Source organism: Anolis carolinensis, chromosome 1 (assembly GCF_035594765.1).
Source record: "Anolis carolinensis isolate JA03-04 chromosome 1, rAnoCar3.1.pri, whole genome shotgun sequence".
Lineage (NCBI taxonomy): Eukaryota > Metazoa > Chordata > Lepidosauria > Squamata > Dactyloidae > Anolis > Anolis carolinensis.
Genome location: NC_085841.1, coordinates 238,844,081 through 238,869,920, shown reverse-complemented (window position 1 = coordinate 238,869,920; position 25,840 = coordinate 238,844,081). Strand labels below are relative to the sequence as shown.

The window sequence follows — 25,840 nt, the reverse complement described above, 5'->3', positions numbered from 1 at the left end:
AGAGTCCTTCCCATGCCCTTACAGCAGCTGCCTAAATCTACTCACGGGGGCTCAGGTTCCAGTGCTCCTCATGCTCTGAGCTCAGAGAGAGTTGAGAAGGGGTGGCTCCACGAGATGTACTATAATGATAGCTCCCCATCAGGCTCCCTCCATTGGTGTCTGTACGGCTGAAGGAAGAAAATCGCCTCTTGGAGTTCAAATCCCTCTTATTCGCATCTGCCCCTTCAGAGCTGCGGGAACTGGAATGTGCACTCAATTCTTGAATTTGGGTACTGGAGCTGGTCCCAGTTTCAGAGTTATTATCATCACCAATATAGAACTTCCCTGATTCTGGCACCTGCTGGCTTTCATCAAGGCCATCTTGAGGAAGCAACAGCGTGCTGGGACGTGTTTTGCAGGGTAAGATAACCACATGGTCACTAGAGCAGCTAGGGCAGATGATAGGCTCACTGGAAGCAGCAGCATCTAAAGAAGAGAAGAACGACAGCTCACTCACATCTGGGTGCCACAGTCCTTGAGCCAAGCAAGTAAAACACCAATCAGGTCCCAAGGTCTAAAGCAGTCTCAAAAACTATGTGTCACTCCCACCTCAACCTTTCCACTCTTACTTTTTCTTAGAAAGTTTCAACACACATTTATTGATCCTTTTGTCTTAAGTACTTTTGTCAACAGAGAGCTAACTATACCAAAAAGTGTGCTATAAAGTTTTCATATTCATTTCCTACGAATGTTCATATTCATTTCCTACAAACAGGTACTGACAGTTTCTTCAGCGATAAAATCAACAGCAGCTAACAGTTTCCCTCTCCTCAAAGGAATTCACTAGAAGTGCCCAGGTAAATAACCAATGTCAATAATACAGCACTCCATCTCACAAGACCAGGCATAACATGAATCTACTCTCAACATTACACAGAAGCAGAGTCTGTTTAAGTTTGCAGAAGACCTACTGCAGGATGTAAGGTAAAGGTAAAAGTTTTCCCTTGACATTAAGTCTAGTCGTGTCTGACTCTGGGGGTTGGTGCTCATCTCAATTTCTAAGCCAAAGAGCCGGCATTGTCCATAGACACCCCCCAAGGTCATGTGGCTGGCATAACTGCATGGAGCGCTGTTACCTTCCCGCCGGAGCGGTATCTATTGATCTACTCACATTTGCATGTTTTCTAACTGCTAGGTTGGCAGAAGCTGGGGCTAACAGCGGGAGCTCACCCCGCTCCTCAGATTCAAACCTCTGACTTTTCTGTCAGCAAGTTCAGCAGCTCAGCAGTTTAATCCGCTGCACCACTGGGGGCTCCAGTCAGGATGTACACATGACTAAATAGTAATCCCGCTCAACTAAAATCGAGCCTACATATTCTTTGGAGGTTGAGAATATTTTGTGACAATCATGTCCAGGAATCCAGTTTAGTAATTAGATATCTGTTATTTTGTGAAAACTTGGCTACAAATGGTCTAAAGCTAAATCATCTTACACTGCTACTGTCTCTTCTAGCACCATACAGAGAACTAACAATCAAATTGTTGTGGTTCTCATTTTTTGTTAAAGAGAAGATGAAGAAAGTGATATGAGATTATTTCCTTAAAATCAGAAAGTCATGCATCCTTTGAGCCAAGAACTCACTGCAGAGTCATTCCCCCCCTTGCCATGGCTCCAGCAGTTTAGAATTGGACCTGTACTAGCAACTCATACCTTGCTCTGAGAAAGTGGCAGTTTCTTCAGCAGGGCCTGCACTCTGCCACCCAAGCAGGTGCCCTGGAAATTCCTGCTTGCATTTCAGACACTGAAGCTTTAGGCCTCCCTTTCCCTGACTTCTGTTGTTCCGGTTTTTCTCCAGGATTGGTGTCAACACTTTGAGTAATTTCTAAAAAGAGCAACAGGACAAGGGCAGAATGACATGAGACAATAGCAAATGCCTCCACTATTCTGAATACCTTGCATTTTTGCAGAAGATTAAATATCACAAAGAGCCCTGCCACCTTAGCCATTGATAGGGAGCACAAGAAGTCAGAGGGCACAGAAATAAGCATTGCCCTTCTTTCACTGATGTTCAGCAACAAAACCAGAACAGACAAAAAGTATTTTTAGGCAAGTCATAACTTCTAGAATGTGCTGCTTCAAGTTGTGATGACCAAATCTAGCTAAAAATGAACTTAAAATATAGCAGTTACTAACATAATGTCTACACGGAGCCTCCAGGTTCAGAGGCTTCATCCCCCTGAATGGCAGAAGATGGAGAGGAACAGCAGGAAAGGTTCCTGACCTGCTTGTAGAATCATAGAGTGGGAAGAGACCTCGTGGGCCATCCAGTCCAACCCCCTGCTGAGAAGCAGGACAATCGTATTCAAAGCACCCCCTGGCAAAGCCTTTTTAGCCACCTGATTGGCCACAGTGAGAAGTATGATGCTGGGCTATGGTGGGCAATTTCATTAATCCAGTAGTGCTTCTCCAAAGACATTAGAGATTCAGCCATCCTAATTTTAGAAATAATACAATGTAGCCTTCTCTCCCTTCTTCTCTATAGGCTTGAGTAGCTATAGCTACATTACAAACTCACATTGGCCACTCCTCCATTTCATTCCAGTATGCTCTCACCTGTACACAAAGTTCAGGCTGGTCATCAAGTACTACGTAGCAACGCTTCTGGCGGTCCTTGCAGATGTAGCTGAAATGCAGGGTGAGAACTGGAAAGACCCGCTCCAGATCCTACAAAGAAGCAGCACGTTTCCAATCAAAACAAATTACAGATGCCAATGAAAGCAGCCTTGTCTTCCCACCCCATTTTCATTAGACACTGTCATGAACAAAGATCACTCACTGTTCATATTACAGAGTACGTGCAAGAAGACATCCAAACATATCCCCATGGGCTAGCCTAAACTCTGTGTTTATTAGCAATTACACAGGACTAGAACATGTTTTCTTTTGTTGATCATAAGAAAAGGCAAAGAGCTACAGAGAGCCAACAAGTTCCATCTCAATCATTGGATATCTCGCATTACTGCCTTTCCCCCTGCTTCTGAGATTTCATTTGAGCAATGCCTACATATTTCCAAGGCCATCTTCCCAACTACACTAAATAGCAACTTATCTCAAACAGAAATGGAAATCTGCACCCAGTGTCTAAAAACATTTGCATGGCAGAATTATCACAGAATGGAAAGCCCTAAGAAAAGTGGATAATTTCTGTCACAGCTGAGAGAGAAACCTTATCAAGTAGGTGCCATAGACCAAACAGTGCCCCACAGGAGGAAAAAATGGAGATGACTAGATGTGCATGTCCCGTTTTTATTTTTTCCCTTCTAGGGAATGTATGTGAATTTCTCACATCACTAACATCTCACTAAGTGCAAAAATCACTGTACTTGGAGGCCTCAGTTTTACATTTTTTTTCTGTTACTAGGGGACATCAGACGGTGTCAAAATGCCACAGGCTTCAACAATGCCTGCTCCTGCCGGAAGATAGGACAAGGCAGTTCAAAATGCACAAAGTATGCCCGCTTTGAAGATACTGCAATGGGACAGACCTTTAACATGCAAATAAGCAACCACACAGGCAAGTCTCTAAAACATGTGGTTCTTGACTTGTGGGTCCCCAGGTGTTTTGGCCTACAACTCCCAGAAATCCCAGCCAATTTACTAGCTATTAGGATTTCTGGGAGTTGAAGGCCAAAACATCTGGGGACTCACAGGTTGAGAACCACTGCTCTAAGGAAACACTTATATCCTAGTGCAAAGCTGTTCTATGTGTGGCCAGTTATTTCCACAGTTAGATTCACAATGGATATTGAATGGAAGTGAGATGTGTGTTCTCCACATAGTGAAAGATAATTGTATTTTTCACATGTTCTTCCAGGGACTGGTGCGTGTATTTTTGAGTAATGTCCAAGCAAACGAGGAAACTATACAGGGATCAGAATACTAGAAATTTCCCACAGAAGCAGCCACAGCTTACCATCCTTTTCCAGAGAATCTCTGAAGTCTCTACTTTCTCCAGGCTTTGCAGCTCCAGCCTGTGTAGAACCCTGGCTGCCTTCAGCTCCACCTCCATGACATGCCAGCTAGTGACTCGCAGGAAGATCCAGTCTGGTTCTGGGTCACCGTCACTTTCTATCTGACTAACCAACATTGGCTGGCAGAGGTCCACTGTCAGCATAAACACAAGTATTAGCCTAGGTCAGCTTCAGCCGCTATAGCCCTAGCAACAATGAAAGTTTTCAAAATCCTGTATTTTTAAAGAGAAAACCTACAAGAACAACAGGGTTGCATAGCTCATAGACAATACAGAAAAGTAAAAAGCAAGTGATTGAAAGAGTGAATAAGAATACACTCAGCACTTTAAGTAAACTATATTGTAGCGCTGACCCACACATCAATATCTTGAAAGTTTGTTTTTAAAAAACCATATCTCACATTTTAACTGCTTCACAAAACAGAAACCCAAAGCCAACTCCTCTGCTGCATCCTTTGACTCATAATCTCCTTTTGTTTTCAAATCTACACTCCCTTTAAGCAAGTTTTTCCAAGGCCAAAAGCCGAGTAGTTGGTCACCTTCAATAAGCACTGATGAGCAGGATTTATCCAGTTATTAAGGGTTCTTTTACTTTTGTAACTGCCCAATTTCCCATGCTTACTCAATGTATTCTTTAATATGTATTTCCTAATGTGGATTTGAAATCTTAGATGAGAGTTTAACAAACTCTAAGGGAGACTTTCCCATTCTCCAGCCCACTTAATCCATGTTTCTGAGATTTATGCCAAAGGGAAGTGAAATGGGAGAGGACCAACTGTGGCTTGACTAATTATTAAAACTTAAGGGTTTTGAGTAAGGAGGCATATTTAGGCTTGCTCAGAGTGTGTGATGACAGCCTTAAAAAATAAAGTAAAATGAAAGCTGGCTCACACACCAGTAGTCAATTGAAGATGCACAATATGTTCATTGCAATGATAATGAAAGCAAAGGATTTTTTTCTTGCAAAATCTCATCATGTTCCCCAAATGTTGTAACTGGGGTATCATGAGCTTAGACTAAAATCTCAGCTAAGGAAACCTGCAGGTGTCTGCCACTCTTAGACTAAGCCTCCTCCCAGGACACATGATCACTATGAACTAATTTGATGAAAAACTGTAATGCACCATGCTAGCAGATACAGAGGAAACATTAAGCACAACAAGCAGATGCCGAGGAAACATTAATCACAACAAGCTATGAAGAGATATGCCAATACTTATGCTAAAATACAGTGAACCAGACCAATTCTAAACAAGTATATTACATACTAGGCATTCAGTTGGTCATGAGTGGGAGAAAGGAAACACAGAAACAGAAAGAGCCAAACTGGTTTTTTAACAAGAAAACAGCTTACAATGCCACGCTTTATTAAGACCATGATATTCAAAAGGCAAATAAGACTAGACAAGCACCCTTTGTTTAAAAAAAGACTGTGCTAGTCTTTCAATGTGATCCACACCACACATACACAATGTACCATTTTATATGAAGGGAAATTTGTGTGATTGCTATCAGCTTCCATATGTTCTGGTTATGCACTTGGTTTAAAATTTTGCTTATTTGGGAAGTTACAGGATTCTGCCATTATCAGTTAGGGAAATAATGGAAATCAGGGTTATAAACATTTTATCAGGTATACATAAATAGAGACCTAGAACGCAAAGAGAGAAATCAGCACTCAAAGGAAGCAGCACAGACTGGAATTCCCATCTAGGCAACAGTCCTTCCGGTGGCAGGCTAAAACATTTCTATTCAGGCAGGCTTTTAAAGGTTAAGGTTTGTAAGATCAATTCAGGGGATGCTGTGGTTTTAGCTTTGAATATGCATCAAATATGTTTGAATGGTTTTAACTATGAATCTTTTAATACTGTGTTTATATTTAATTCTGCTTTAATATTTGTAGAGTAGAGTCTCACTTATCCAAGCCTCGCTTATCCAAGGTTCTGGATTATCCAATGCATTTCTGTAGTCAATGTTTTCAATATATCGTGATATTTTGGTGCTAAATTCGTAAATACAGTAATTACAACAAAACATTACTGCGTATTGAACTACTTTTTCTGTCAAATTTGTTGTTAAACATGAAGTTTTGGTGCTTAATTTGTAAAATCATAACCTAATTTGATGTTTAATAGGTTTTTCCTTAATCCCTCCTTATTATCCAAGATATTTGCTTATCCAAGGTTCTGCCGGCCCGTTTAGCTTGGATAAATGAGACTCTACTGTATATTATAAATGCTGTGCTAACTTTTTATTTAAAGCCACTGTGAGTCCCTTTTGGGGGAGATAAAGCAGGATATAAATAAAAAAATTATAATAGTAATAATAATAATTCAACACGGCTGGAGTGCTTAATACCAATTATTGCAATGAGATTAAAATACACTCAACTCCATGACAAACAATGCTCAATTTTATGAGATTTTGACAGGAACTGTGTTTAGGTTCTCACATTTTTCTTATAACAAGGGCCTGGTGTAAGATTTCAAGAAGCATTTCCCAGATTTTCCTATTGAAGTATCACAGGCATGATGCTCTGATGAGATCCAAGCTGATTTCTAGATGAGCTACCTCCACTAAATAAAGCACAACTACTTAGGCAAGCTCAAGCACTGAAATGGTTAAGATGGGGAGAGGACTCAGCTAGCACAAGCTCAAAGGGCTGATGCCATAACAGAAATAAGCTGTAAGAAAGCTAGGACTAGGAATACTACAGACAGCATGCTCGTTGGCCCAGTCCTTGAGGTAACCCTCCAGAGAGGGTAAATGCCCACCACCTCTCACTTACCCATGGGAATGGAAAGCGGCCCAGAAGGAACACCATTTACCTTCCAGTTTTTTCTCCTGTTCTTTATCTTCTTTAGCTGCTGGCACATCTGTGACTGCTGTTGCTTTGGGATCTTCCACCACATTCTCCGCCTGCAGCAGGTCCAGGTCCTGGTCTTTTCCCTCAGCAGTATCAGGGATCTTCTCTGGTACCAGGCTCTCACTCTGCTCAGAGGCCTCACTTGTATTGCCAGGAGATTCCACTGTGGGACTGCCAGAGGGGGTAGCAGGCCCAGCCTGTCCATCAGCTTCCAGGTGCCGCCGATACTGGAGCCAGTGTGCCCCAAAGCGATCCCGGAAGCTGTCCATGCGCTCCATCTCTGCCTGGTGCTGCCGAACTACACCTGAAAGGTAGAGAAAGACCCACACATTTTGCAAACTCTCATGTGTTTACAGTCCTAGGTAACAGGTTCCATTATAACTTCCATCTTACCTGCAGAGAGGGGTAATACTCTGTTCTCATGTTCTGTATCACTGGGCTCTGAAATGCTGGCCTTGCGCACTTTGATCTTCCCCTGAAAGAAAGACAAGCAGTATGTAGAGCCTGAAAGTGACTCTTTCAGACTCAAACTGAATGAGCTAAGTTATCATAATTGCTTTACACCTGGAAGAAAGGCCTTATAAAGAAGAGTTTGAGGTTTTGGTCTGATTTCAAGTTGTAATTACAAACAGCAACCTGCAGGTTTGTTCCCCCATCTCTACCACTTTATTTTTTAAAAAGGAAAAGATTTCTAGGATGCTGCACACCCCCTCTTAGTTTATTATTAGAGATCTTACAGGATAATGTGTATGTTCCTGTAAGAGTATAAAGTTAAAGGCTTGTTCCAGTCTTCTGGCAGGTGAACACATGGCACCTATTGTCAGAATAGCTTATTCTCTCTTCCTGTAGAAACATCACCTTAGATCTCTTCTGTGAGAGGCGTCTTGCAAATTTGTTTTCTCCAGGGGACTGGCTGTCACTTTGGTCTGCGGCACAAGAACTTTCCAGGGCACTGCGGTCTGCCAAGGCCCTCTCTGAGGCTGGAGTATTGAGTGGTTGAACAATAGTCTGATCCAGTTTGGAATGATTCTGAAAGATAGAACAAGCCCTAAAGAGGTAAGGTGGCCAATTCAAGATTTTTTACATTTAATGTTCCAAATTTCAAAAAAATCAGCAAAATGAGCAATTACACATTCATTGCTTACAAATATTTCAATATGATATTAATTGAAAGTAACAGTCAATTAATATTTATAAAGTGCTTTTCAAAAAATTCATCATAAATCTTGGGAGTCTCTATGTTTTTTCCAGTTGTGAGCATGACTAAAGTGACACCAAGCAGCTAAACTTTTTCTAAGGCCCCTTCTACACAGCTGAATAAAATCCCATGTTATCTGCTTTGAACTGGAATATATGGCAGTATGAACTCAGATAACCCAGTTCAAAGTAGATACAGTAGAGTCTCACTTATCCAACATAAACGGGCCGGCAGAATGTTGGATAAGCGAATATGTTGGATAATAAGGAGGCATTAAGGAAAAGCCTATTAAACATCAAATTAGGTTATGATTTTACAAATGAAGCACCAAAACATCACGTTATACAACAAATTTGGCAGAAAAGATAGTTCAATACGCAGTAATGCTATGTAGTAATTACTGTATTTATGAATTAGGCACCAAAATATCACGATATATTGAAAACATTGACTACAAAAATGCGTTGGATAATCTAGAACGTTGGATAAGCGAGTGTTGGATAAGTGAGACTCTACTGTATTGTGGGATTTTCTGCTTTGATATTCTGGGATATAGGGCTATGTCGAAGGGCCCTTAGTGAACAAAACGTATGACTGGCTTGGTGTTAATTCCAGGATGCATCTAGGATGAGATTGCTTTCAGTAATTATAATCCTTTGGGGAAACAGTAATAATCTCTTCTACTCACCCGCAGCTCAGAGACAGACAGTGGTTCCTCATCAAGAAGGAACTGGTATAAGAAAAAGCATGGTTAGTAGGATATCAGCACCCCCATCTCTTTGTCACTCATCAACAAACCCTCCAGAAAAGATTTTTACCAAAATTGGATATAAACCCATGGCACTTATTAATGTATGACAGAGAAGGGTAACCTTTAGAAGTTATGGCGGTATGCTCCCATTACCCTACCATTTGTTTGACTGTTCTTTGAACAATAAATTCCCCTGTCATGTCATGAACTGCTTTTGAAAATGCTCTGTCACCAAAACAGTCTGCAACAGGGGATTATTGCTGGACACAAAAGAGCTCTAAATTATCCCCATTTCAGCAAACAGAATTAAGTTTTACAGAGCAGGTTTCTATTTCCTATCATTGTCTTCGCAGTAAACAGTATTCACCACAAGGGGCACCTGGAGACTGTCAGTTCTGCTTCTACTAATTGTTTTGGGGAATAGAACACAGATTATGGATATAGCACACAGTTGACCTGATGTGGGTTCCTGTTCTTTCTAGTTGCAAGATTAGGGAGTGAGCCATGTAAAAGTACTTCACTTAAGATGCTACAGAACCCTTTCCATTCCATTCAGCACAAAATGGACTAATTCCCAAATTAGTTAAGGGAACTGGGAGAGAATATAAATACCATGGGAAACAGGGTTAGACGCACCATGTCGTCCTGAGAATCACAGGCTGTCACTGTGTGATGACTGATAAATTCTGGCCTAAATCTACTTGTTAGTCCCAATTACACTGGGCTCATCAACCAAAATTTGGTAAGCCAAGACCTGCATAAACAGGTAACTAAATGATTTTGAACTTTCTTATGTTTTACTGTACTTTGAAAAATAAATCCCTGTCATGTCATAAACTGCTTTTGAAAATGCTCTCAGTTACCAAAGTGGCTTGCTGCAAGAGACTATTGATGGACATGAAAGATCTCAATAGGACAAACAACTGGATGTAGGCCAATGTCACTTCTATAGTCTTTCTTCCCTCTGATCGTTTTGAACTAACAAACACAACACAAACTTATGATATGCCTGAAGAAACCTAGTTTACTTCTGGGCTGCAGGAGGAAATGATGGTACAGTAGTCTCTCGCTTATCCAACATTTGCTTATCCAACGTTCTGGATTATCCAACGCAGTCTGCCTTTTAGTAGTCAATGTTTTTGTAGTCAATGTTTTCAATACATTGTGATGCTTTGGTACTAAATTTGTAAATACAGTAATTACTACGTAGCATTAATGTGTATTGAACTACTTTTTCTGTCAAATTTGTTGTTAAACATGAAGTTTTGGTGCTTAATTTGTAAAATCATAACCTAATTTAATGTTTAATAGGCTTTTCCTTAATCCGTCCTTATTATCCAACATATTCACTTATCCAAGGTTCTGCCGGCCCGTTTATGTTGGATAAGTGACTCTCCTGTACCTCATTCTATAACTGCATCAACTATGATACCACAGAATAGTGGAAATGGGAAAACCTTTTATGACACTGTATAGCAAATAAAACTCTATGGAGACCAGCGGCAAATAGTACACTTCCAAAGCTTTATGGCAGTAAGAGAAGAACACTGTGGCTCAAATGTGACTAAGCATGAAATTATTATTTATTATGTTGTTCCCATTCAACTATCAACATTTAGTAGTTGTGCCAGTTAAGGGATACTAGACCATGAATTCCAAATCTATCTAGAGGGCCACACAGTTGTTATCCTCTGAGAAGATAGTTAAATAGTGCCGATCCTTGGGAATTATGCTTTGTATCAGAGATGTGAGGAACTTCTATGCTTTACTACATATACTCACACTGCAGGGAATAGCTCTAGAAGACAAGTGCATTATCGTGGCCAATCGATGATTCTGATGGAACCATAAGGGATTCCCTTCCAGGTGCAACTGTAAGGATAAAAGTATACCTCTTTCATTTTTTTTAAATTATTCTAAACTGTGAAACTTCTGTTGTTTTCCAGTGCAGTACTATGGCACAGACATTATTTTATGTTTCCCACCAAAAATGTCTGGGTGACCTTCGTTTTCTTTCCCTCCCCTAATCCCCTCTAATAATCCTATGAGAAAAGTTAGTTTAAGAGACAGCAACAGGTCAAAAGTTATCCTTGAACTGAAATTTAAAGTCTTCTATCTGAAGTTCTAGTCCAACATTCTACAACCATTATAGCAATTTGGCTGGATTTTGGAATGATGCCCATCTCAAACAGTGACTCCACAACCATGTCAGGTGTCAACAGAAATATAATTGTGATGATGACAGGCACCTACGAGTTAGTGCTAGCAAAACCCTTTCTCCAGACATTTTAGAATGTTCTAGTCTTACACAAACCCCAACATATCCATTTGCCCAAATCCTTAATCAAAATGACTGCTCACTCTTCTCAAGTTGTGGAGCAAGGACAATGGCGCTAACAGAGAGTGCTCCAGCAGCAAGTTGTAAGCAATGTCCAAATGCTGGAGGCTTGGTAGCTGTTCCACACCTGCAGAGAATGAAGCCAGATAAGATCAGAACCTTTCCCATCAAGCTGTGCTTCCCTGTAGTGTCTTGCCTCTAATATGGTCTGGCTTTTGGGCAGACTTCCTTTGCCAGCTGTCTACACTGTATAGTCTTACCATTAATATTATCAAGCTGGTTATACCGAAGGATAAGGGTCACCAATTTAGCCTGGCTGTATAGTCCAAGGTCAGGCATCTTAGTCAGGAAGTTGTAGGCTACATTCAAGTATTCCAGCTCTGTCAGCACCTGTTGAGAAAAATTGCTCATCTATAAATTTATCTCCTTTATTCATTATTTTGTCTTCTGTACCATGCAAAACACTCTTAAAAGCACCTTATGTTGGCAATCAAAACAGCAAGCTCAACACACTCTAGCTCATGACAGGACAAAGATTAGACTACTGGGCAGGCACTCTCTTTATCTTAAAATGTTCAGGAGAATATGCCAGGGTTCCACATGACGTACACTTTCTCCTTGCCCAAGCAAGCATATGACAGCCACACAAAATATGTAGAATGAGGGTAACTTCATAGCAAGAGGAAGCAGAACCCTAGGAAGGCTAACTGTTCCCCCAACAGGCAGACAGCTCCCACCTAGAAAGAATTTACTGTAATTGCTAACTTGGCTGCTGATAGTTTACATTTTTTAAAACAGAAGCTGTCTTCAAAATCCTGATAGAAAGACAAGATACTGATTTTAAACACAAGCAAAAGTTTTAGGTAAAAAAAACACTTGAGCTAGAAAATATCCACTCAATAAGTAATGGAGAAAGGATAAAATGAAGGCAGCCTCTCCATATGAACAGGCGGCTAATTCAAGGGGGGAGGGGAGTTGCCTACTGAAAAAAATATATACTCCACTTTCGAAAAAATACATGTTTTCCTGTCAAGCTCACAAACAAATCCTTACTGTAATAAAAAGAAACCCTACTCAAATGTTTAGTTAAAACTCTCAGGCAAAAAGGGAAGTCTCTAATCCCTATTCTTATGTCCACTACACCTATGTATCTCTCATATATTAAGCATATAATAATAATAATAATAATAATAATAATAATAATAATAATAGGCATTCCAAGGAGTCAACCCTGCACAAAGAGCAGAGCAAAAGAATCAGCAATCGAGCAGTACAAGGAAATATCCCTAGAACGTTAGCTATTTTTTCAGGTTTTTCAGACAGAAAAATTATTGTAACTTCAGCCCTTCCTAAGTGATGACACTACCTTAATTTCTAACGTGCTAGCAGAAAAATCTATCTTGCTAGCAATTTTTTAGTATACCAGTGAAGAAAATAGTATGATACTGAGGGGAAAAGAAGAATTACTATAAAGGAAGAGAACATGAAACAAAACAAAAAATCTAAGTTGACTAGTGAAAAACCATAGAATGATTACTTTGACCAAGTACGGTAGTAATTGGGAAGTCTGGTTTAGGCTTTAGATAGCAATGACATCAGGAGGGGCAGCAGCAGTCAAGAAATGTCCAGAAAGCTAACACCAGATATATTCCTGCAGAGAAATAGAATAGCCTTTTACATCGGCAGAAGGGGCATTCACTGATCCCCATTTTAGTCTGACTGGCTTCACTGGATTGAGCCTACAATGAAAAGATGAGTATTCCCAAATGAAAGATTTTTTTCTCTCACAAAAATAGAAGCGTAATGGACTCCATAAAATGGCCAGAGTACAATGAGCTGAGTCAGTGACAGGAGTGAAGGGGGAAAAACGTTTATTACTTTGCCAGAGTTAGCATCAAAATAAATGTGGCACTTACTGTCAGGTAGCGCTCACAGTCCTTGATAAGATTATGACTAATATCCAACGCCTTCAACACATTCAGTAATTGCTTTACAGAAACAAGAAAAATATATTAATGATAACAGCTAAGGCAAAACCATAAAACAGATTATCCCACGAAGAGGTCGAGAGTCGTGGCACAAGTGTGCTAAACCCAGGTTCTCACTGTACCTCATTATCAGAGAGAAAAAATAAGACTACCAATAAGTGTACTATCACCCCCTGTTCTCATTTCCTTACCCACCCCCACTAGCTCCTCCAACATACCAGTGAATCATCTAGGTTTGCAATGGAATTGTAGCTGAAGTTGACTGTCTGTAATTCTAGCCAAGGAAGTGCAGAACTGAGGTCCCCTCCACATTCAGAGAAGATCTCCTACAGGATTAAAAACATGTAAATGGCAAGTGAATAAGGAAGAGTTAATCTATGTGTGTATCTCTGCATCTGCTTTTTCAGGGTTTTCAGCATTTGAACTAGTCCCAAAGCTAAACCTTGAGTAATAGTTTGAATAGCAACAACAATTAACTACTGCCTATGCCCATATCCATGCTGTGATTGAAAAACAGGTTCTTTTTCACCAGCCAACGATTTCACAAAAAGTACGGGTACAAGAACCAGCTCGCCTGCAATCCTATACTGTTCTTACATATTTTGCACAGGAACTGTTAAGAGCTCTGAATTTTATTTTCTTAATTGCTTTTTAAAAGGCTAAAAATTACTCTTGATCCAACAATATAGTTTCCCTAAGCAATTCTTTTTGGGTGAAAGGGGCTTATTGATCTAGCATTAGCTAGAACAAACTTTTTATTGGGTAGCCGCTTTCAACATCTGTTTCACTGAAGAATCTGCTTCCCCATTGGAACATATCTCTCTTCCTGTTTCTGGCCTGGCTATTCACAAAGATGCAGACCACACAAGAAGGCTGTTCAAACTCTGTTGTCATTACAGAATCAGACATATATTCCTTCAGTATTCAAACCCAGGTTCTTAATTCATTTTACTTAAGGGACACAGAATAACATGTCAATAGTGCCATAACAATGTACAGCCATCCCTCCACATTCACTGGGGTGAGAGGCACAAAACTATCACAAAAGTTAACCTGAGAAAACACTTTTCTAGAAATCTCTGGATCCTCCCGTGTACTATAGTAGTCATCTTCTGCCAGTTGAGCTGGAGGACCTAGAGATTCCTAGAGCACTGTGCTAGAGGACCTAGAAATCTCTAGGTTCACCAGCACAACTCTAAGATCAACTTCACTTTGAGGTTGACCACAGAGTTGTGCTGGACAGCCTAAAGATTCCTAGACAGACTATATTAATCAAATCTATGATAAATCAAATCCACAAAAATTAAACTCACAAATGAAGATGATTGTAATTTAATTGTTGACAGCCTCTGGGGATTGATTTCTTTTCAGATAACAGACAACCCCACTGTCACAATTCATCCTGTAGCAGTGGTAGGGAACCTAGTCCTGGGGGTAAAAGAAGCCGTCCTGGAACTCCAGTCCATCTCCCTCAGCTTTTGCAGAAAACCACACCTGCTTCCCCATGACCCGATTTTTTGCTGGCCTAGTTTTTATTCAAGCTTTCTACCCCATTCTGAAAGACTGGAATGCCTCTTATAATTAGAGCTTTAAGCTAAAATATAATGGTACTTTTGGTCCTATCCTTTCGCCACTAGTGATATCAATCCTAAGAAAACATTCAGACTTAACCATTATTTCTCTCAAAAGGAGGAAAAGCAACTTAATGTTAATCTCCACTTACTTTTAAGGAACTCACGCATTTGGAACAGGTCAAAGCCTCCAACTGAGAATAGATAAACCGTAAACCTTGCAGACAGTGTAAAGGAACACACTTCAGCTACATAAGAAAGCAGAAAATACAAAGTACATGTAAAACATTTTGTTAAATCTTAAGCACAAACTTCCCTCATTAACTGGTTGCACTTTGACTGAAACTGGTTATGGGATTTTGCAGGTTTACTCAAAGTTATTAAAACTCACATTAAAAATCAAAAATCTATAATAAATTTAAGAAAACTTACTTTAAACTGCAGTGAAGTAAAGTACTCTTGATTAATGAATATGAAAATCTTATTTATGCAAAAGTTCACTATAGTCTCATTTATTATCTGTATATGCTCCAAACAGGGAAGCTTCTCATGCTCATGCTAGAAACAGACCAAGGCACCATACCTACCTCTACTGTAAAGGACTCCCATAACAGTACTCACCTCTAAATGCCGCAGAGACTTGAAGGGGGAAATTTTCACAGCAGCTTGCAGAGCATAATCAGGAACATGAATGAGCTAAAAGGGAGAAGAAGGAAAAAGTCAAGTAGTCACCTAACCTACCATTAATAACAAGAGTCACAATTAGACCGTTCCAACTCCAATAGGTCATCTTCATTCTTTGCTTAAGATTTAAAAAGCACCCAGCCTGGTCCGCAAACATTTCTCTAGCTTGAACTGAACACCCTGAAGGCAGGCATGAAACTGTAAGTAAAATAATGAACTGTTACCAGATATTGCTGGATATGCTACATATGTGGTCACTGAGATTCTAGTAGTGAATGTCTCAATGAAGCGATATGCAACATGCTAAGAAACAGATACACAGGTCATCAGAAAGTCAGTTTCATAAGGTGTTTGCTCTTCACATGAAAAAAGGAGTGAACAACTCTTTTTTGTGGAAAACAAGGAAGGAACATTAGCCCTTTAGGAGACCTTGGAAAGCCTTACATGCTCCAGCCTTCACACACACTATGCGGGACATGGAAACATCCCTAGATGACATTTCAGCACATTATGAGGACATTTTAAATTTAATTTCTGCAAAATTTAAATTTTGATTCCAGAAAGGCCTAGGGAGGCTCCAAACATGGGGAAATGGTTTTTGATTTCCAGTGACAGAAACAACAGAGGCAAGAGGCCTTTCTTCCTTCTAAATTAGGATGCTTAAATCAACAATATCTATTCTACAGTTTCCTTTTTAAAAACCCAAACACAGAATTGTAAAAAAGTTAGAAAAGATATATTCAGGAAGACAAGACTAAAGAAAATAGAGACAGTGGTAAATACAATGGCCACAGATAGGATTAATCCTAACATTCATAAAACCAATGATGGAATTATATTTTGATAATTGTTAATTCTGGATACAATAGAAACGTTTGCAGAGATCTTTGGCTATATGCTATGAAGTTTACTGTATCCGTTGATGCATATCTGCACTTCATCATGGGTTTCCAATGTAAAAATTCTGTGAACAGATATTTCTCAAAACATATACCATAAAGTACTCATCTTGCTACTTCTAAATCCCTGTTGAGTTGACTCCTCTTTATTACATCTCGATACTGCAGAAAGAGTTTGCTGTCCCAGGGGTTTGAGAGATACTTCCATGTACTGTATTCCTTTTAGCTACGTAAAAACGGATCTAATCATTCTTGTTCAAGACTAGCATAATACATAAAATGATACAATTGTAAGAAAATAACCCATTTTAAGTCTTTCTCTAACAATGAAGCTCATTAATGGTCAAATCTTACCTGATGTTACGGATCCTTAACTGAATACTTATCTCTTGTTTATTTAAAAAGTGTGTGTGTGTGTTTTACAGGAGCTTTAGGATTCCTGTTAAAATTCCTAATTTGCCTCATTAGGAAAAACTCAAGATACATATGGTATATTTCCTTTATATATGCAGCTGTTTTTTTAAAAAAAAATCCCTGCCTAGTTAATTACTTCTTGGGTCTAAACTTCCAGAATAGCTTCAAGAATGAAACAGAGAATGATATATGTCATACATTATGTCCTTAAGGTCTGAAGGAATGGGATAAAAAATAATAATTAAAACACAACTGTATAGCGATAGTCAAAGTGAAGAACAATACTGCGTTTACTCAAATCTAATGCTCACCTTTTCTGACTAAATTACCTCACCAAAATGAGGGTGTGCATTAGATTCGCATAATACGGTGCTGAGCCAAAGCAAAAGGGGAAGCTGATTCATTTAATTACCATGGCTCAATGCTATGCAATTCTGGGATTTGTAGTTTGGTGAGGCATCAGCATTCTTTGGCAGAGAAGGTCCAAAACCTTGTAAAACTACAGCCCCCTTAATTCCTCGGCACGGAACCAAGGCAAATTGAAGTGGATTTGTTCTAAAGCATAGATGCATCTTAAGGTTTTCTTTTCCTTTCAATTGCTGGAAGTTTTGATGTTCTAACACTTCTGGTTTTAAAGATGGAATTCTTAGCAGGCAGCAACTGTAAGGCACACCTTTTTTGGCCAAACTATAGAGAATGCACTTTTTGCTGTTGCGCATTACATTCAACAGTCAAATTTTTTTTGGTTTAAGGATTCTGAAAATTTTTGGTGCGCATTAGACTTGGTGGCTCATTAGACTTGGGTAAATACAAGTACAGGCATTTTTGGACTCATGAAGCAGCACCACTGTTCTTCACTGTGCCTACAGTAACTCACTGTTCCCTTCACTTAAGAACCAAACTGAACCAAATGTAATTTGCACTGAGAAATATAAGAACTGAGCTTATTGATGTCAGCTTTTCATTTAGGCTGTTGGCTAAAACCCATATTAGTAACTGAACAGAACAAATTGCACTAGTAGATCACATCATTGTGACATGTATAAAGTTAGAGTATCACTCACAGTAGACTAAAATGACAAGACTAAGATATGAAAGGGCACAAAGTCATTCTGAAGCCAAAAAATGACAGAGCAGGCTATGCAAGGAACAAAGTGAAATGAATGCTTTTTAAAATACAGTTTAGGAGACAATCTTGTATATACTCTCCAATGTATAAAACTCATTGAATTCAGTAGGATTTACTTGTGAGAAAACAAGTGCAGGACTGTACTGCTAAAGTAAAAGATTTCTAAAACAAAGGGCCTGATATTATCATGTTACATAAACAGATGGAGCTCTATAAAATAACAGTAATCATTGAGACAGCTATACCACCCACTTTTATGATGCTCTCTAGTTACAAATATTTAGAGATTACATTAGATTAGAAAGGAGAAAGAGGCATGCAATGGAGGCTGATTGTACACTGAGATAAACTGACATATGAACTTCAGATACCAATCATAAGATCTGGTCACTCATGTGAACAACTTATTTTCTTTTTTTGGGTCGGACAGCCAATCAAACCAATCAGCATTTCCAAATATGCTCCAACCACATGGGCATACTTTATCTAGACTGCATTTCTGGATGATGATGTAATGTAGCTGCAATTCACCTAGTCAGAGATCTGAGGCATGATGTGATCTCACAGGGCATCTGTTAAGGATAACACAACATTGGAAGACTCCATGTAGAGGCTTCAGGGAGCCTACATCCAGCACATTCAAAGGTTAATCAAGGACTCAGATTCTGCAAACATCCCTCACAAATAAAGAGATTAATTCTTGTATTAACTCAAGCAAACACTAACAAGGCCCACAATTGTGTTACCATAGATAGCTAAACTGTCAAGCACATTCCAATCCCTTTCTGAGTAATAACCCTGCTTTGGTTAAACAACTCATGACCAGCAGTGGAAATAACCTGAACAGTGTTCTTAAAGATGACACAAATGTAAACAACTTTCTGAAACAATTGAAGTCAATAGCTTGTGGAGCTGATGAAGCATAAAACATAAAAGGAAAACTTAATGTATCCAAGTGACATGACTAACATCTGTCACTTCCACACAGGAGTGTTACATACCATATCTTTCTTGCTCACCTCAGATGTTGCTAATTAACATTTACAACTTATACATTGAATTATGCAGGGGGGGAGTATTAAAATCTACATAGCTATATTTCATGAAATGAAGACTAATAACAGTTAATTTTGGTGGGCTGCTCCATAATTACCGGCTCTGTCCGATGTTCAGTCTTCCTGAATGTCACAAATTTCATTTAGAGAACCAAGTGTACAACCTTGTCTTACCCTTGGTCCTTCTGAATGTCATGTATTTCCATTAGAGAACCAAGTGTACAACACTGCCACTGAAGAAAAGCTGAATATCAATTATAATAAATAAAAGTAATGGTGTTTGGAAGAAAACACTCTCAACATAGATGGTCCATCGGGGGTCACCAAACCGAACTATGTCAGGAATTTAAGTACCTTGGAATCCATTTCAAAGCAGTGGCTTTGAAAACGATTTTACAACACTGCAGGGGGTCATCCTGCTGTCCCAGTACTTAAAATATTCCAGAGTAAAGTTATAGCTCAGATTTTGTATGGTGCTGTCGTCTGAGGATGGGATGAGTCTCAGACAGTGAAACTGGAGGCCCTCCAGAATACATTTCTTAAAAAAACTACTAAGACGACCACCAAGCACCACTGCAGCCTTGGTCTGAGCAAAGTTTGGTCTCCCTTCCATTAGATCACATGTTCATTTCACCCTATTTAATTATTGGAGAAGTGTAAAAGATTCATCAGTTAGTGTTCTCCCCAAGGGATGTTTTGAACACCTAGCAAAATGCAAAGTCTGGAATACAAGATATCAGAAGCTGCTTGAATTTCACCCCACTCTGTTTGATAAGTTCTCTGTCTTGAACTCAAGGGAGAAGGTCCATGAATATATTTTTAATCAAGGTGTACACCAGAATAGGCAGGCTATTAATAACTCCAAATTTTCCCACTGGTTCCGAGTAGGCTCACATTTCCAAAACTTAGGCAAGCCTTCACAGCCCTTCATTTTCAAAGTATGCCCACAGTGGTGATTGGCGGTAGATACACAGGCACCGCTCTGGCTCTTCGTTTGTGTGTGTGCGTGGCCCCGGAAATTGAGGATTAGCCCCACTATTTATTTTCCTGCCCTCTGTATTCTGAGCCAAGAACTAAAATCCTGGGACCTATTCTTTAGCTCCTTCAAACCAATACTGTGCCAGAAAATATTTTCTATCTTTTGGCTGACACTAACCCTGTGGTCACTCACAAGGTGTCTCTTTTTGCCCTGGCAGCACAGAAAATTCGGGCAAGACTGATTTCTGAAATTGCAGTTGATTGTGCTGAGGATGCTTTTAACTAATAGTGACTATTTATATCCAAGGTGTTCCCCACTTAAGTTTTAATAATGCTGTATTTACTTGGGTTTTACCTGGTTTTTAATTATGCAGATTCTAGTCCATGAACTATCTTATGTTGTATTTTAAGGGAGTATCTCTGATATATGTAGCATTTTAATGATTGATATAGGATTTCAATGCTGTATTTTATATTGTATTTAATAATAATTTGGTTTTCATGTATTTATTTGTTTTCCTTATATGTGAAAGACCTTTGCTCTAAGCATCAAATAAAACAAATAAGCACTGCCATTGAAATTACATTAGGCTCCCCATCTCACCTCTCAAGTTATGAAATATATGTTTCTGTCAACATTTTTTAAATAACTTTTTCTTCACTAACCTAGGAACAATCCAAAGGATCACTGCATTTCACAGAATATAGGATACTTTAGATTATATTCCCATCCCAGAAACAGAAGCTCTCCGCTAGTGCTAAGTGACAACACAAGTATTTTCTCCTATTTACTTCTGAGAAAAAGTATCCTATTGAAGTCCAGCATTTATAGTCCTAATTCCCTTCTTAACAGTTTCTTGCCCTGCCCTGCCCTGCCACTTTCCCCCAGCAAATAGAGGTGGAAACAAAATAAAAATGCCCTGTATTACTACATGTGAATAATTATGAAGGTTTAGTAAATGTTCAAGTTATCCAATTCACATATTTTATGCAAACAAAACTGACAACCTGTAAGGCAGAGTCAAAGAAACCAATTCAAGACCCCTACCTCCTTGCTTCAATCAATGTCAAACCTCATCTCTGCCACTACATTTTTCTTAAGTTATTTTAAGACCAAGCATTGTTGAATTGAATCTCCAGCACATCCCAAGTCCCCAATCTGTTTTTTGTCTGCTTGAACAGACGGCATGAATATACATTTACAGCCAAGAGGAAGCAAATTCCTTTGCCAATCTTCCACCGCCCCCACAGCCTTATGCCAACCAGGCATAGCTGAATCTGCAGATGCCTACACCCTAGTCTCCAGACAACAAAGTACAGAACACTCAAAACATTTTATCATTTAATTGGAATGTCAGCACTTTGCATATCCTTCATTAAATAAACCCATTGGGGCAACCTAATACTTTTCTTATTGGAGCTGTTGGGAGAGCTGTTAAAGTCATGGAATAGGCAGCCACATACAATAGCTAAATTGCCTGAATACAGAAAGAGAAGAATGGCTGCAAAGTCATATTGGAGATCAGTTGAGAAACAACTAAGCATTTTAGACTTCTGACTCTAGTCTAGTAATCAAGTAAAACATCAATATTTTGGGACTCTACACATTACTAGAGCAAGATCACAAATCAGTAGGTGAGCATATGCTTTGCTCATTTTAAACTACTAGCTGAATGTCAAAAATTTCCAAATACAATCATCTGAAGCAATATCTTCCCCCTGAGATCTTTTAGAACTGGTGCCAATCTGTACTTGGCTAGAGAAATGAATGGCCCAATTCAAACTAAGACACAAATGGATAACTTGTGACCTTTCATCACTCACTATCAATTCTGCTGATTAGAACTGGAGTTCCAGCCTAACTTCATGATGGCCCCAAGTTCCTCATTCCTGGTCTAAAAGTAATTTCAAATGACAATAGTGCATCTTTCATGTCTTGCATTTTGCAGAAAACTGCAACTATGAAGTACTTTGCAGTATATGTCTTTGTGTACTTGTATCTTAACCCCTCCTTCAATCAGTAAAAAGTATCTACATTTTATGTGTTAAAGAAAAAGGCAATGTTAACAGTTAAAACAAAAAAAAAATCCCGAATGTTTGATTTGTCCAAGTACATTTGATTAATCTACGATAAAATTGTAACCCATCATTTCAGTCAGAAACATATAGGCTATGGTGCAACATGTATGAAATAGAACTCCTTGATAATCTATCATAGGGTGGACAACTGTAGCAGTATATGGGAATGCATTAGTCCCCTGGGTAATCACTTCTTTACATGCACTCATGCAAATATATATATATTGCTGACAAATACCCTGTTACTAGGCTTTTTATCATGTCCTGGGCCATTTTATCTCCTATTATTCTATGTATGCACTGTCAAATCACCCATCAATTTATTACAATCCTCATAATGTCACAGGGTTTTCTTAGGCAAGAAATACTCAGAGGTGGTTTTGCCAGCTTCTTTCTCTGAAATACAACCTACAATACGATGTATTTGTTGGCAATCTACTATCCAAGTAATAACCAGAGTTAACCGGATGGGATCTCGTGCCTTTAGGGTATATAGGATACTTCCTGTTTACCACCTGTTCTTAAGAAAGGCCTTCTAGACCCTAAATTGGCCCAAGAGATAACATAGTGAAAATGCTTCATGCCACCTGGGGGACATTATGGGCCAAAAATCTGTAAAGCAAGGGTTGATCTTTTGGGGACCCAAGAAGTGTCCATAGATTGTGTAAATGTCCTACATATATCAAGAGGGCATCTGAAGAAAACATTTCAAGAAACACCAAGGCCTTGAGAACTATATAAAAATGCTCCTGCGGGAGTTGTATGCGATCCACAGGTTGCACTTTGCCCACTCCAATCTACCAAGATAATTTCAGTTCCTTTACTTCAGAAGCATAAGCCTTGTTCCAAAAGATAACACAGACCCACTACTCACAGCCCAGAAATTCAATACACACCTTAAGTGAGAGTGTCTTTTGCAAGACATCAAAAAGAAACTGGGCTTGAAGGATTGCCGATGTTTCAGCCGGGTGTGATGAGAGTGCAATGAACCCATGATTCTGGTTTCGTGGCAGTAGGTGCTGTTCAAAGATTTCAGTGAGAATCTGTAGTGTGGATGTGAACAAAGTCAAAGTGCTAGTACCATCCAAAATCAAGTCACCTAAAGAAAAAGACAAAACCATTAACATCGGATTAGCATGAACTTACTACACAACATGAAGAAAAGCTTGTTGATCGCATGTAAGTCTGCTAACATATTACCACAATTTTGCATCTTGATAAGCAAAGAACCATACTTTGAAGTTGCTTTTGTTAAGGCGTTCCAGAAATGTTTCAGTTCTTTGTCAATCACACACTTATACATTCCCTACTTTCCTACATCACAACTACTGCTCACAAAAACTGAATGGAAACTGCCATATTTCTCTTACTAAATGAAACTGCAAATCCTCATGTTAACCCAATACATAAAACAACACAGAGAGGAAGCTGCTTCCCAGAAACGAGATAATGGTGTTCTTCATTTTAGACATGCCACCCGGGAAGGAGAACTGTTCTGTTTTGGTGACAAGCTCAAGAACAGAAGTACATAACTCCAATTCATTTTATTTTATTAATTTATATTCTCCTTCTCTCCCAGCAGAAGATTCAAGGCAGATTCAATTAGATTCTCAACAAAGATAATGGTGTAGTGAGCAAGTCTGTGGAGGAAGTTGTTAACCATAAATGTTATCTGTAATAAAATACCTGTATTTAATCTGATGAGGCAATTGAACTGCAGGTTCTAAGTATTTAGCCATACTGATGCTTTACTGACTAATGCTAATTACTGTATAGCGGTGTGGTGCACTGTTTTCCATCTACTCCTTAAAAAGCACTCAAGTATGCTGCAACTCATCATTCAGCCATCATCACCAACTTTTGCTTGAGGAACAGCATCTCCTCCTATCAGCCAGCATGAGCCAAGATCATCAAGAGAGGCCCTTCTCTTGGTCCCTCCACCGTCACAAGTACAGTTGGTGAGAAAGCGAGAGAGAGCGCTTTTTCGGTGGTGGCCCTGCAGCTCTGGAACTCCCGCTTCAAAGAAGTGCTCTTGGCCCCCTTGTTATTGGGCTTTTGCTCCCAGGTCAAGACCATTTTATGGAAGCAGGCCTTCCTTGACAACCCACAGTAAGCAGCCTATTTCAATCAGGCAAGGCTTACATGGCCAAAGATTTGGAGCTCAAGACTTTTAATATGATGTTTTAGGATAATGTCAGTGGCCTGAGACACAGGGATTTTAATGACAATGTTCATGTTATTTTTAAGCCTATTTATATTATTTACGTAATGTGGTTATGCAATGTGTTGGTTTTCTGTTTATATGCTTGGGTTGAGGGAATGTCATGTTTTTGTATCATGCAGTTTTGTTTTTTTGTTTTTTTACCATTTGTTTACCGCTTTGAGTCCCACCCATGGGAGAAAAGCAGAACAAAAATAAATAATAATATTGCTCAAAACCCAACAACAGGGTATAATTAATGCATATTGATGTAATTGCTACTACTATGGCTCAATGTTACTGAATTATAGGAGTTGTAGTTATAAGAGATTTTTAACCTCCTCTGCTAAAGAGGGCTGGTGCCTCCCCAAAGTACAACTCCCAGGATTCCACAGCAGGGAAAGCGATGTCAAACTGCATCCTTTCTATAATGTAAATGGCGCCCAACCATGTTCCAGCAAAGTGAAGGTGCAGCAAATATTCAGAACCTCACCAGAATCCTGTAGCAATTGTGCTAGGCTCTTCAGCATTATTTCCTTTGGAGCTGCAGGCGCCATCTGTAAAGAGAGAGGACAAAGAGAAGAAAATAATTACAAATCATCCGAGAAGCAGTGACACAAGAAAGCTAGCATGTTGAAGTGGTTTGAATACTGAACTAGACCAGGATTTGAAGTCCTGCTCAGCCAAAGAAGCTGATGGGATGTTCTTGGGACAAATAACACTCTCTCAGTGTCAGAACAAGTCTTGCCAATTCCCTCTGAATATGTCTCCAAGAAAATTCTGTGTTAAGGTTGCCATAAGTTGTAAATGACTTGAAAACACACAAGAACGAACAGTAGCATACGTTTAAACACAGCAGACTCTCAGTTAACCAGCACCCATGGGGATTGGCAGGTGCCAGATAAATGCAGTTTCTGGTTGCTTAAGAGTTACTATTAAAATCAGGCCTAACTAATACTATACCTCATACTATACCATACCATAAACTCTGCACTACCTTGACATTCATATTGAAACAGAATACAGTAGAGTCTCACTTATCCAAGCTAAACGGGCCAGCAGAACCTTGAATAAGAGAATATCTTGGATAATAAGGAGGGATTAAGGAAAAGCCTATTAAACATCAAATTAGGTTATAATTTTACAAATTAGGTGCCAAAACATCATGTTATACAACAAATTTGACAGAAAAAGTAGTCCAATACGCAGTAATGTTACGTTGTAATTACTGTATTTACAAATTTAGCACCAAAATATCACGATATATTGAAAACATTGACTACAAAAATGCATTGGATAATCCAGAACCTTGGATAAGTGAGTCTTGGATATGTGAGACTCTACTGTAATTAAAAGCAAATCAAGAGAAATAGACAAACTGAATGTAACACAGTTTTACCGTATTATAAAAACAGCTTTTTCCAATTTTAAGCATTGTTTCCATGATAGTTTTGCCAGTTGCCTGGTTAACTGTGAATCTTCTGCATACCTCTAAGCTAAGCCATTCTGACAGAACTGCCCTGCACTCACCAAGCTGAAATGTGTTCACAAAACGAGGGGACTAGTCAATCACAACTCTTGCCTGAGAAAGTCAGCCCGCACCTGAGCAACCTCCCCCTCCAGAAGGCCAAGCCTTTTGGACCCAGTTCCTCCCTAAACCACTGTTGCGGTGTCCCCTCG

General features: G+C 39.2%; 1 protein-coding gene across 7 annotated transcripts in view; it reads right to left on the bottom strand.

The window, feature by feature from the left end:
• stk11ip (serine/threonine kinase 11 interacting protein) overlaps positions 1-25,840 on the bottom strand; it is a 63,179-nt gene that overhangs the window by 5,703 nt on the left and 31,636 nt on the right. For 5 of the 7 annotated variants that reach the window (XM_062967232.1, XM_062967227.1, XM_062967233.1 and 2 more), the window contains exons 2-18: positions 24,654-24,717; positions 22,857-23,059; positions 15,344-15,418; positions 14,875-14,970; positions 13,370-13,477; positions 13,080-13,151; positions 11,424-11,553; positions 11,187-11,290; positions 10,608-10,697; positions 8,763-8,804; positions 7,735-7,905; positions 7,270-7,351; positions 6,839-7,180; positions 3,954-4,144; positions 2,594-2,704; positions 1,691-1,862; positions 46-465 (exon numbers count right to left, since the gene is read on the bottom strand). In XM_062967232.1, the coding sequence (XP_062823302.1) occupies positions 46-465; positions 1,691-1,862; positions 2,594-2,704; positions 3,954-4,144; positions 6,839-7,180; positions 7,270-7,351; positions 7,735-7,905; positions 8,763-8,804; positions 10,608-10,697; positions 11,187-11,290; positions 11,424-11,553; positions 13,080-13,151; positions 13,370-13,477; positions 14,875-14,970; positions 15,344-15,418; positions 22,857-23,059; positions 24,654-24,717 (2,473 nt within the window). Of the gene's footprint in view, positions 1-45; positions 466-1,690; positions 1,863-2,593; positions 2,705-3,953; positions 4,145-6,838; positions 7,181-7,269; positions 7,352-7,734; positions 7,906-8,762; positions 8,805-10,607; positions 10,698-11,186; positions 11,291-11,423; positions 11,554-13,079; positions 13,152-13,369; positions 13,478-14,874; positions 14,971-15,343; positions 15,419-22,856; positions 23,060-24,653; positions 24,718-25,559; positions 25,652-25,690; positions 25,833-25,840 lie in introns of those variants that run through there. The other 2 variants (XM_062967231.1, XM_062967226.1) reach the window with 2 other exon arrangements.